The following is a 13,048-nucleotide window of genomic DNA, read 5'->3' as shown; positions in this document are numbered from 1 at the left end:
CTGACACAAATGGGGCCTGACAATACACTACCATAAACTGCTCATTCCCCTCCCAGCCAACTAGTAAACTGTGCTGAAATAACATGTTCATAACACTCTAAATTACTGAACCTGGAAAATGCCCAGTGAAGACTGGCATTAAGAGGATGAGAGAACAGGGGCGCCTGGGTGGCTCTGTCGGTTAAGCATCCGGCTTCGGCTCAGGTCATGATCTCACGGTTCATGGGTTCGAGCCCTGCATGAGGCTCTGTGCTGACAGCTAGCTCAGAGCCTGGAGCCTGCTTTGGATTCTGTGTCTCCCTCTCTCTCTGACTCTCCCCTGCTCACACTGTCTCTGTCTCTCCAAAAAAAATAAAAACCATAAAAAAAAGAAAAGAAAAAGAAGATGAGGGAATAGGGAATACAAAGGTATGTCCCTTTGGATTCTTTGCCTCAAAATAAAAAGTTCATGACCAAGGTTTAACTTCTGAAACTAGAAAATCTGATTCACTCAGGCCTATAAAGATGAAACGTATTCTCTCTCTCTCTCTCTCTCACACACACACATGGATTTCTTTTCTATTTTTTTTAACTTATTTTTTGAGAGACAGTGCGAGCAGAGGAGGGTCAGAGAGAGGGAGACACAGAATCTGAAGAGGCTCCAGGCTCTGAACTAGCTGTCAGCACAGAGCCCGACGCGAGGCTCGAACCCACGAACCGTGAGATCATGACCTAAGCTGAAGCCGGACGCTTAACCAACTGAGCCACCCAAGCACCCCCTCTTTTCTACTTTAATGCTGCCAATCCCCTTTCCCATTAAGTACTGCAACTAAGAAAAATTTTTAATTGCAAAAAATCAATCAGCCCTAGAACAATGGCTCTAAGAAATAAGTTTCAAACATCAGGTACTAGTAAAATCACAGCATACTTCTTCCAAATGAATTCTTGATGACTCCTATGAAATATTTGCTTGTTTGGCTTAATTTTCACATGTCCATTTATGAGATCTCTGCAAACAAAGCTCCAAGGTCAGGGGCACTTCATTTTATCACAACTCTGACATTTCTGATAAAAGCTTCCTTCCTTCTGTTAACTTACTACTGGGCAAATACAATGTTGAAAAAGACCTCAAAATACACACAAAATTTGAGTGCAGAAAATACTGGCCATCCTGTCTATCTTATGTTTGTATCTGGCAGTTTAGGAGATGAAGTAGGCCAAGTATAAAACAGACCAGAAATACTGCTGGAAAGATAGGGTCACCCATGGAACAGATCTATGGTGCATTTAAACAATTGCCACATTGCCTAAGATTCCAGTTCCTGAAGAAGATACAAATGCTGGTTTCTAGTCAGCTCAATTTTTGAACATGCCGACAATTCCATTTTAGCTCACTCAAGGAAACTCTACAAACGGCACATAGACTACATTTTGTATTATTAGGATTGAAGGACCCCAGGGGAATGTAATGTAGTACATGGGGTTCATTTAAGCACTATATTCAAAGCTACAATGGACTTTCCCAACTGCTTTTTGTTCCATAGAACAATTACTTTGATTTCAGTAATTGGTGCCTGGTCGATAGGGCTTCCAACTTTGACTTAGGCCGTGATCTCATGGCTTGTGAGCCTCTGTGCTGACAGCTCAGAGCCTGGAGCCTGCTTCAGATTCTGTGTCTAAGTCTCTCTCTGATCCTCCCCTGCTTACACTCTGTCTCTCTCAAAATTAAACATTAAAAAAAAAAAGTTCCTCTGGTTTCACCTTTCTTCCATACTCTCAACCACACAGAGGTAAAACTCCAGACTACTTAATATATCACTGCCTTCCTTTCTTGTCAGCATACAAATTTCATTTTTTGCAATGAGGACACAGAGAAATAGCAAAAATCCCTAGAGGTTTCAAAAGACTTTCTGCCGTATCAGGATATCAAGGACCCATGGACTGAATCCCCAGGAAGGGATTCAAACAAAAATCCAACCATCTGACATGATAGTCTTAACCACCAAAAAAACATCCCAGATAACACAGCAAGTCTGCATTTGTGCATTAAAAACTTGTCTGAAAAGGGCTACTGGCAAAATTCTAAGCATTCAGGTCATCCATCACCAACTCATGAGTTCTCATTCACAAATTAAATCATACTTTCTTATATTGATGCATATAACCCTACAGATAACAAAGAAGATAAATCATCAAGGAGTAAAAAGTTGTGAAATGTTCAAAGCTTTTAAGTCAGCCCTGTATCCTGACTCCGGAAGTGCAACTGTGATTAAAAGGTCAGCATTCTTTCTTCTGCTTAGTCAACAAAACCAACACTCCATAGCTCCACGTCACAGTACATGCTAAATAAATCACCAGCACGAGGGACATAAGTGGATGGCATCCCTCAATATACTGCCTCCCATTCACCCACCTCTGTCCCCTATCTCAAGTAAGAAAGAATTCAGAGTACTGTTTAGCACTGCAGGCCAACAGGTCAGTCTTTGACTTGGGCCACAGATAATCAAAATGCCTAGAATAGCTGTTTAAATCAGTAAGGAGGCCGACTGCAGTACTATCTGATCATTAATGTTTGTTTCCCAGCTCCCTTGGGTATCTCCTGAGAAGTGAATTTAAAAGGTATCTTCTCTGGGGCACCTGAGAGGCTCAGTCAGTTAAGCTCAGTTAAGAATAGATCCTAGCTCAGACCATGATCTTGTGGTCAGTGGGATCAAGCCCAATGTCTGGCTCCATGCTGACAGCTCAGAGCCTAGAGCCTGCTTTTGATTTCTGAGGCTCCCTCTCTTTCTACCCCCCCCACCTGCATTCTGTCTCTCTCACTCTCAAAAATAAATATTAAAAAAAAGTTTTTTTCCTTAATTAAAAGGTATCTACTCTCAGGGCACCCAGTGGCTCAGTCAGTTAAGCTTCCAACTCTTGATTTCAGCTCACGTTGTGATTGTCACATTAGTTTTGTGAGATTAAGCACTGCACTGGGCTGTGCTTTGTGCTTGGGATTCTCTCTCCTTTTCTCTCTGGCCTTCCCATGCTGGCATGCTCTCTCAAAATAAAGGAGCTTAAAAAAATGGAATTTAGTTTTAGAACACAAATTTTTTGGTAAGAGAACCTGAAAAAGAGGAAAACTGATAAAGAATCCCTGTGTTTCCTCACTTTCATAGCTGGGGTGCCTGACACTGCCTACAGGACAATTCTGCAGAGGTCGGAGCTCAGAAAACCACTTTTGGTCCAAAATTCTGGTATGAGACAGCACCATCTGCAAAGCCCCTTCTTCAAATGGCTTAATGGCTTACAGATGGCAAAGGGTACCTATGTGACTGGACAACAAAGAAAGGTAGATTCTGAAATTCAGAACCCAAAGGGAGAACAGAAAAAGCTTACAGAATATAATAAATGTTATGGAGACTACAAACTCCAGTTTAAACTAGCACCATACAGCCAAAAAGACAAGATCCAATGAAAAGAAACTACCTCCATAGTTAACTGTTCTGCTACAATGGGGGCTAGCTGAAAAGCCATCTAAGTCTAACTAGTTTTAGGGCAGAGGATGGGCTACGTGGGTGATAGCCATTAAGGAAGGCACTTGTGAGTGAGTGAGCACTGGGTGTTATGTGTAAGTGATAAATCACTAAATTCTTCTACTCCTGAAACCAGTATTACAAAATTTAAATATAAACTTGAAAATAAAAATAAATAAATCTAACTTGTTCTGTACATAGTAAGGAGTTGAATATGCTAGCACATGCAACATCAGTGTCTTCCCTTCAAACTGTTCTTTTCTCTGATGGATTTTGCTTTATCCTTCCCACTGCCTATGGAACTAAGACCCGTCATGGAGAGGGCCAATGACAAGTCATCCATGAATGGTCTGTTAGCAGTATGAAGCCAAAACAGAAACAAGAAGTCTGCCTCGTAACTGATTTTCATTTTGATCACAAGAACCAAAAAACAGGCTACTGCAGCTAGAAAGATACATATACCTTACTTAGCCCAATACTTATTAGTAAGGAAGTAAATCCAAAAATGCTCAGCTGCAGACACACTCTAGATCTGCATTAGTTCTAATGGCAAGACTCACATGATCATATGTATGAAACATACTTTATTACTGTTCCAAGTCATTAGGAAGTGCTGTATTAGAAATTCTAATGCCGGGGCGCCTGGGTGGCTCAGTTGGTTAAATGTCCAGCTTCGGCTCAGGTCATGATCTCATGGTTCATGGGTTCAAGCCCTGCATCGGGCTCTGTGCTAACAGCTAGCTCAGAGCCTGGAGCCTGTCTTCAGATTCTGTACCTCCCTCTTTCTCTGACCCTTCCCTGCTCGCACTTTCTCTGTCTCTCAAAAATAAATTAAAAAAAAATAAAAAAATAAAAAAGAAATTCTAATGCCATCGAAACTCCTCTTTATGGTTCAAGTATTGCTATTCCAATTGTTCGGAAAACTTACATTTTCTTCCATCCTGAAAGATAACCAAGACCTGTTTATTATCTACATTCAAGCACAGCTTTTCATCATAGCACTGGTGCATGAAAAACAACTCAATGGAGTATAAGCAATGTAGGAGCTCTACTTTTATAGTCATTTGTCCTCATCTCCTTCCTGTCTCCATCCTCCCTCACACCAATTGGATCTCCCCTTCCTATAAAATTTCAGGCCTGCCAATATCGTATCTTAATCCTCAAAGACAACAGAACCAAAGACTTCTGGAAAATCTCAGGCCACAAATACAGATAATAGTTATGGAAGTTAGTCATATGCTTTAAAAACTAGATAAAGGGCTGCAGCAAGTGATCAGATATCCACCACTCATCTTGGTAGGATGGGACCCAGAGGGCCCCACCCCTGCTGACACCAACCATTCCTACCAGTAGTCTACCAACACACAAGCTGTCCACAGTAGAACACTGCAGACTGCAGGGCATTTGGAGGCTACATAGCTCCCAAGTTCCTAGAACAGGAACCGAGGCTTGGAAGAAGGTCAGTGCAGCGCACTCAGCGAATGGATAAACTGAATCATCACTTCACAAAGCTGCAAGCCTATGAACTAGTCAAATTCCAACAAGGAACCAGAAAGAGATTAAGTTGAATTATTGGCTTAAATACCTTCATTTCAAGAAATCCATCTACTGGAGCACCCGGATGGCTCAGTTAGTTAAGTGTGACTCTTGCTTTTGGCTCAGGTCATGATCTCATGGTGTGTGAGTTCAAGCCATAGGTCAGGCTCTGGGCTAATAACTGCAGAGCCTGCTTGGGAGTCTGCCTCCCTCTATCTCTCTGCCCCTCCCCCACTCATTCCTGAGCTCTCTTAAACATACAAAAAAAAAAAAAAACGTAAAAAAAATCCATTTACTTGCTAGATATCTGGATTATTTTTTCAAAGGAGTGCATTCACTAATGAGCTGAGAACTGCATTTGTACCGATCTTTTGCTGTGAAGCAAAACACCAATGCTACACAGGAAGTAGCTCCAACAAATTCAAAGCTCACATCCTCTGCCTCTCTATCAAGGCTCCTCCTAGCAGTTCCCTAGTTTATTAAATCCAGAGCCCTCTGAAACCCTGATATCTTCCACATTACTCATGTTGATGAGAGTATTCAGGAACATTTACCACCCTATCTTTATGATCTTATTTTATGATCAACCCAAGATGAAACAGGTTTGAGAATAAAAAAATGTACTTTCACCACCAAGAAGATGGTTCAGCAACATGGACAGATCTGTCTGAGGTTAAGCTGTCACCTAAATTTGAGAAACAAATAGCATTCAAAGAGAAGGTCGTCTGCTTTGTGGTGGGATTTCTTCTGCTGTGTCAAAAGTAGGGCATGTTTCCCAGATCATTTTTATATAAAGATTGCAATTCTTCATTTTATCACTCACCAGTTCCCTGGACCCATCAGCACAATGTTCAAGTTTTGTACCACTCTCCATGAAAGGTCAAGTGAAAACACTAGAATATCTTCATTTGTATTCTTCATGATTTACAATGACCAGAATGAAAATGAAAACTTAGGAGTCTGGTCCACCAAAACACTTAAATCATAAACTCTTCAGGCAGAAAACACATACCACAGGTTAACATAAGCAACTATCTTAAGAAAATTACCCTTCCTCTCCAAACCACATGGTAGTCCCTTAAAAAACTGCACCAAATTTGTGAAAGGAAAAGTGGATCAAGGACCCAATTTCTAAAGCAAAGAAGTTCAGTCATTCCTTTGTGCCTCCAACTACAACTTACACACTCTCCTCTGTATTTATGGCTTCCATTTGGGATATTAAACAGCTGACAATTTCCACATACCTTTTAGAAGAAAGATACTCTTAAGAGTAATTCAATGGCTAGAGCACATGTGTGGCTTGGTTGGTTAATTGTTCACCTCTTGATGTCCAGCTCTTGATTTCGGCTCAGATCATGATCTCACAGTTTGTGAGTCTGAGCATCGTGCTGGGCTCTGCACTGTCTTGGTGAGAAGCCTGCTTGGAATTCTCTCTGCCCCTACCCAACTCATTCTCTCTCTCAAAAAAAAAAAAAAAAAAAAAAAAAGGTAAGTCAATGGATCCCAGCTCACAACGCTCTGGAAGTACTGTGTGATCAGGGCCTCGGGTTTCCACTGTCCAAAGGGGCACTGAACACAGTAAACACTGATCTGCCCCTTTGTAACCTTCAATTGCCCAGAACCTGCTAAAGAAAACCACCTTTTACCATCTTTTGGTATGGTTCCTCAATACTGTGGGGAAAGCTAACATCAAGGATGGTTAACAATGCTTATGTTTTATATAACATATTATTTCCTTAGGAATTATCAATCCTAGATCTGACAAAATTTGAAGTGGGCTTACTAAGTATTTAGCCTCCATAAGACAACCTGCCCCACTCATATCACACCATTTTAGAAAGAAAAGTTAACAAGTGATTCTCAGTGACGGGGCATTTGACAATGCTTAATTTTATTCTCGCTACTGGAGAGAAGGGAGTGGTCACCTAGTAGAGGCCAGGGATATTGCTAAACACCCTACAATGTACGTACAACAAAAAATTATCAAGACCAAAATGCCCATAATACTCAGGTTGAGAAATCCCACCTTAAACTAACACTCTATATTAGCCATAACCTAGGTCTCACCAAATGAGAATTTAATCTCAGAATCTAGAGAATTCTCCCCTGGTCATTTCTTTCCACAGCTGAGGTTAAAAAAAAAAAAAACACCTACTAGTGTTCACAAATGAGGATCCTAAGACACTGTGTGCAAGTTACTGATCCAGAACTAAGGTTTGGACAGCTCTTATAAGTAATACTTCCTGAGCTTAGAAAAGTAAAAGAAAAATGAAGTCATTTAGTATAAACTTTAGTCCACAAAAATTAAGTTTGGACTTGCTACAGTATTGTTACAAGTTCAAGACTCTTCCTATACTAACACAATTGTAGGTCATTTTTCCATCCAAGCTGGAAGAGAGTAGTGTCCCTACAACTTCCACACCGGTTGAAAAAACTAAACTAGCTGCAAAACAGAGGAGTACCATAAACATTAATGACTGGCTCTGAAGAGACACCATCCACCCAAAGTCCATATAACCAACTAGTGAAAGGCCAAGTTGTATTAGCAGTAGGTAGGGAGGGGTATCACCTAGCCCCTAAGTTTTTATGTGTTAAGAATCAGTCCAATAGCAATTTAAGAATCATTAAAAAAAAAATCCAAGAGGCAATTAGGACCCTTAGAAAGATACACATTGAATCGGTGAGTAGAAAATCAAACATGCTGCCCAGCTATTATAATGACTTTTTGGCAAAGGGAAGGCCCAGAGAACCTAGAAGTATAAACTGACTTAAGGCTAGGAAAACTATCATTGTTGCAGGGACAAAGTTCTGCATCATCTCCAATAATTTTCCTCTATTCCTGAAAAACTCCACCATCTAGTATCCATCAGATACCAGAGAACTTTGGGGGGCAGGGAAGCTCAATACTAGTTTATCATGAAGAGAAGGCCTAATGGTGTTAATATTTTAACTTTTTCAGGAGCTAAACTTGGGAAAACCTTCTACTTAAAATTAATCATATAGCTCTTCTCCTAAACTGCTTTCTGGCAAAGGAGATAAATCCCAATACCCTCAACTAATGGATGTAACTAAACGGAAGTACACAAATACAAAACAATACGCCTTTTAGTTTTGCTGAACAAGCCAAAAAGAGCACTGACTGTACAAGAATTAAAAACCCTCAAGAATCATTTATATTCCCTATTTTACTAGAGAACTTAAACCCCATGAACCCTCACCCTCATATAAATCCTAAAATCATAATAAACAAATCATTTTCAGTAAAAATGTAAAATATTTCAGTTGACTAAGAAAGCTGTATTATGGCAAGAAGTTTGCCAAAGATTTGACTTCCTGTTTTTTCACTCTAGTCCCAAACTCCGTTTTGCTCAGTGAAAACCACCTAGACTTGATCCAGCAAAGCTAAGCATCACAAATAAAAGCAAAATAAAGCTGAGTTTTAGAGTAGCCTTTTACTTAACTTTATTACTTCCCAATATCTGAAAAAAAAAAATCGGAAAAATTCCACAGAATCCTCTCGGGTATCCACCACAACCAACAGGCAGGAAAAAGCCTTTATAAACTTCCAATTCTGCTGGAGCATCAGCATGATGGAAAAATTATTTCAAAAGCCAGCTACAAGATAGTGTAGTAACAAACAGGAAGGTAGTTGCAAAAGTTTATTCCTTTTAAAAAGCTGTATAAAACAGAGGGGCGCCTGGGTGGCTCAGTCGGTTAAGGATGGGCTGAGGTCTGATCTCATGGTTCGTGGGTTCGAGCTCCATGTCGGGCTCTGTGCTGACAGCTCGGGGCCTGGAACCTGTTTCGGATTCTGTGTCTCACTCTCTCAAAAATAACAAACATTTAAAAAAAAAATTAAAGACATGTATAAAACAGAATCTGGAGCAAGAGGGGAGGTATCAGGCAAAAGAAATAAAGTCAAAGTGCTGTCAAAATTCCTATTCAGTACAAACTTCTAGAGAAAACCACCGTGTTGATTAGAAAAAATCATGGTCTGAAGTTCCCACTTCCGTTTTATTAAAAAAAAAAAAACCACACACAGAAAACTTTACTTCTTTCAACTTTCAAAAAAATAAAGAAACTACTCCAATCAAGACCCTACCGTCACACAATTTCATTTCAGTAAGAAAGCAGTGAGAGGCACGCAGGCGGCTGAGGTCAAGATCTCACCTTTTAATTCCAGCCCCAAAAGGGGCTCTCTGCTGTCAGGTTGAAGCCCACTTCAGATCCTCTGCACCTCACTCTCAAACAGTTTAAAAAAAAAAAAAAAAAAACCCTCAACTATCACGGCAGCAGTAACTTTGTTGGAAGAATCCAGCTGTGGGTTAACTTCGGTACTGACTAAAGTCTCTCCAGTGGATCAAAGGATGTCTTTGACTTCTAAGTATATGTAACGCTGAGATGCCTTCCAGGTTACTTATATTTGAGAACGCCTTTAATTTTTTTTCTTTTTTTTCATTTTCGGTCAGAAAAACTTTCCTGGTGATGATTCTGCACATAATGTCGTGGCTCGCACTCACCTCTATAAGTTGCGAAACTACCCTAAGTGTAAATGACCAATAAAAGCCTAGAGACTGGCCTCTAAATCTTTACTGGGCTATAATAATCTGAATTTTGTGCATTAGTTATCTTTTAGACCTCAAGATTGAGGGGGCACAGGGACAGCTTACACAAACACACAAGATTTTATACATAAAAAGTTAAGTGCCGCAAGTACTGGAAAGGACCAACTAAAAATTAGATTTCCCGCAGTGACGCACTTGGCGTTCACAAACTTGGAAGGAACAGCTTCAGATTTGATTTGACTGATTTCCCTCGTATTCGGCCCAAAGAGAGATTTCCCAATATGGGGGGTGGGGGGGACGACAGTCTGAAAACAACCAAATTCTGCCATCTGCGGCGTGTCACATGGATTTCACCTTCCCTGTTCAGTCTGTACTAAGAGTTCTCACAACTTTCCGCGTGGGAGCACATCTCCGAGTCTCCAGAGGAGCTCCGGGGACTCGCCACGCGCCCTCGGGATCCGCCACCCGGGCGCGCGCCACCAAGACCCATCTCGAGACTCTGGTTCTCGCCTCGGGTCTGCGGCGAGCGCCGGGCAGCCCTTAAAAGGGGACAGAGCAGAGGGCGCGCGGGGTACGGCGGGCACCTCTGCGGGGAGACACGGCTGCAGGAGCACTCTCCGGGGGACGGGGAAGGAATGTGGCGGTCCGGGAGGTCGGCGGGGCCTCCCGTCCTGGGGCATGAGGGCGAGGGCCTCACCTTGCTGCGGTCCTCCTCCTGCTGCAGCAAATCGGGAACCGCGGCCATGGCGACGCGGGCCTCTAGCGGGGGCCGCCTGGCTGTGCGAGGAAAGAAGAGACTGGGCCGCAGCCGCCGCCTCGGGGGCGCCTCTCAGGGGCGGCCGCGGCCCCGCCTCCGCCAGCCTCCCTGACCGACGGCGGCAGGAGGCCTCCGGACTCCGCCACCATCCCAGCAGCCCCGGGAAAGGCCAGCGGCGCGCCACGTGCTCCCCCAGAACGGCCTCCCCCGACCCCGCTGCCGTCCATCTTGGAGCCGGGCAAAAAAGCTACGCGGGGCCTACCCTCGCTCCGGGCCACGCGGAAGCCACCGACCGCAGGGCCGCGACAAGGACGCGGAGGAACGACCACTCTCCCGGCAAAGCGCGTGTCAAGAAAGCCCGCTCCCTCGTGCGGGAGAATTTATTACTCAGCCAGAGTCCAAGATGGCGACGATCTGTGACGTAAGCAAGATATCGTGAGAGCGTAAGGGCGCGATTTGGGGCAGCCCGTGCTAACACCTAAGGGGAGGAACTCCCCGTGAATTGCGGGAGTGTCTATGGCAGCGTAGGAGGAGGTAGATGCGGGGCGTATGAGCATCGCAGAGCATGTCGGGACCACCGCCCCTTGGGCGGAGCCAAACTGGAGATCCGAGCGCGGGATCGAGTAAAGTACGGGTTTCGAGTGTTTGTTGGCGCCCTGGAAGTTAAGCGAAGTGTGGCGGCTTCAGAGGTACATACCCGTGCCGCGAGCTGGGCTTCTATTTAAGCCTTCTCTTCCTTATCACGTTTTCCACACGAGGGGCCCCAGCCGTCCAGTCCCCACCCCGTGTTTCCATACGTAGGGCGGAGGCGGAGGCCGCAGTCTAGGGATCACGGTGGTGGGCCCCGCTGGCCACCGCTTACCCGCTCGGACCTGGTGGGACCCTTCAGAAACTCAGTTTCCACGTCTGCAAAACGGTGTCAGAGTAGCATTACACCCTTAAAGCGGGTAAGGGTTTACATGAGAAGTCTGCCCGGAGTACTTAGCAGGGAGCCTGGTATGTAGGGATCAATGGTTAACGGGCCGGACCGATGGTTTTGTGTCTCACACACGCCTCCCTTCCTAGGCGTCCCATTTCTTCTGATTGAATATCGGGGACGTCTTGCCCCAAGCTGTAGTATTTCACATTTAGCAAGTACTGGACCTTCTGCCTATTAAGAGAGTCTTTCTTTGGAAATAGCTTTAGTCCAAACACGTCGGAAAAGCTTAATGGACTACAAGTTGAAGTGCCTTATGCTAATGCGGCTTTCATTTTGGCGATTCAAATACTTAATACATTTGGTATCTAATGCCACTTTTCTTTTTAGGAGGAATGCAAAAATAAAAGTCTCTTAACATTGCCAGTAGACTAGAGGGAAGTGAAAAGGCATCTCAAGATGAAGGCGTTTCAGACCATCTGCCGGCAGTTCAGAAGTTCTAAGGGGTTTTCTCTAGAACCAACAGCCCGTGTGGATTTCTCCACTTCCTCTTATTCCTGTGGCCGGAAGAAAAAAGTGAACCCTTATGAAGAAGTGGACCAAGGAAAGTACTCTGATTTAGTACAGTCTGTCTTGTCATCCAGAGGCCTTGCTCAGACTCCAGAATCCTTGTTCGAGGAAGATAATTTACTGTATGGACCTGTGAGTAAGTGTAAGCCCTCAAAGCAAGATGAGGCAGCAAAAGTTCCAGGAAACTGGTGTCCTCTCTACAATCCAGAGAGAAGCATGAAGCCAAACGCAACAAGTTCTGTAATTCCTTTGAGAATCCCTTTGCAAAGAAATACAGTTCCAAGTGTGACCAAGGTCCTTCAACAGACCATGACATCAGAACAGATTTTTTATTTGGAGAGGTGGAAACAGCGGATGATTCAGGAACTGGGAGAAGATGGCTTTGCGGAATATTCTTCAAGTAATTGTCTCAATCCTGATTCTATATGGTTACTATGTTTTCTAGAAAATAGAGCACTGGTATCAAAAGAATGAGGCTATTTTTTGACCTGAACTAGTGAGGTGTACTACTTTTAAATGATAATTAGCATTAAATGGCACTGTATATTAACTAAATCATGAGAGCCTGTGAAGCATAGATAACTATTGTTACCATTTCACAGATGAAACTGAAGCACAGAGATCAAGTATTTGAACAAATGATGTAGAAAATTCTTTTGTTTTATAAGTTACAAACTTGAGTATTAGAGTTGCCTGTTTTCTTTGATTAAAGAAAGGGATCAGTCACTTGACAACAGAATTCTATTTTGCTAGACATGCTATTCAAAATCTGGGAAATAACCTCCTTGTTCTGCTTATCTTCCTTGACATGTAAATTTAAAGACTGGCAATAAGCTAGAACACATAATTTGTGTTTTAGAGCTTGGTAAACTGAGATAAGTAGATGCTCTTGATTAGTAACAATAAATAAACGTTAGCTATCCATTCCTAGCTTACTAACTTCTTAGACAAGTGAGGAGAATTGTTTCCTTAGAAACAGGTTCCATTCGAAAGCAAGGTAAGATGAAAGGCCATTGCCACAGGTTGACTCTCTGGTCCCCATCAAGATTATTTAGTTGTGTTTTATTAAAGCTATGTTTTACATTGATCATTCCTTAGCCCATGCTTCCCAGAGCAATATGTGTACTCCTAATAGGTGGTAAAAAGCTCTTTTATTTTTAACTTTAAGAGTAATGCACTTATTTTGAGGCACCTTAGAAAAAGCTGCATG

At 42.8% G+C, this 13,048-nt stretch overlaps 2 protein-coding genes and 1 non-coding gene across 6 annotated transcripts in view; 1 reads left to right on the top strand and 2 right to left on the bottom strand.

Annotated features, from left to right (window-relative positions):
* The window catches only part of SNX5 (sorting nexin 5), a 26,074-nt gene extending 15,327 nt beyond the window's left edge, over window positions 1-10,747 (bottom strand). The window contains exons 1-2 of one of the 2 annotated variants that reach the window (XM_029916298.1): window positions 10,615-10,747; window positions 10,293-10,372 (exon numbers count right to left, since the gene is read on the bottom strand). In XM_029916298.1, the coding sequence (XP_029772158.1) occupies window positions 10,293-10,340 (48 nt within the window). In that variant the 5' untranslated portion in view covers window positions 10,341-10,372; window positions 10,615-10,747. The remainder of the gene's footprint in view (window positions 1-10,292; window positions 10,373-10,614) is intronic. The other variant, XM_029916299.1, reaches the window with a different exon arrangement.
* LOC115275601 lies at window positions 4,764-5,001 on the bottom strand. The gene has a single exon (XR_003901661.1). It is a non-coding gene; the product is annotated as a small nucleolar RNA SNORD17 (small nucleolar RNA).
* The window catches only part of MGME1 (mitochondrial genome maintenance exonuclease 1), a 21,428-nt gene continuing 18,340 nt past the window's right edge, over window positions 9,961-13,048 (top strand). The window contains exons 1-2 of one of the 3 annotated variants that reach the window (XM_029916302.1): window positions 9,961-10,773; window positions 11,659-12,238. In XM_029916302.1, coding sequence (XP_029772162.1) covers window positions 11,728-12,238 — 511 coding nt within the window. In that variant the 5' untranslated portion in view covers window positions 9,961-10,773; window positions 11,659-11,727. Of the gene's footprint in view, window positions 10,774-10,814; window positions 11,042-11,658; window positions 12,239-13,048 lie in introns of those variants that run through there. The other 2 variants (XM_029916303.1, XM_029916300.1) reach the window with 2 other exon arrangements.

Source organism: Suricata suricatta, chromosome 12 (assembly GCF_006229205.1).
Source record: "Suricata suricatta isolate VVHF042 chromosome 12, meerkat_22Aug2017_6uvM2_HiC, whole genome shotgun sequence".
NCBI classification, from domain to species: domain Eukaryota; kingdom Metazoa; phylum Chordata; class Mammalia; order Carnivora; family Herpestidae; genus Suricata; species Suricata suricatta.
This window is presented reverse-complemented; position numbering and strand designations above follow the sequence as displayed.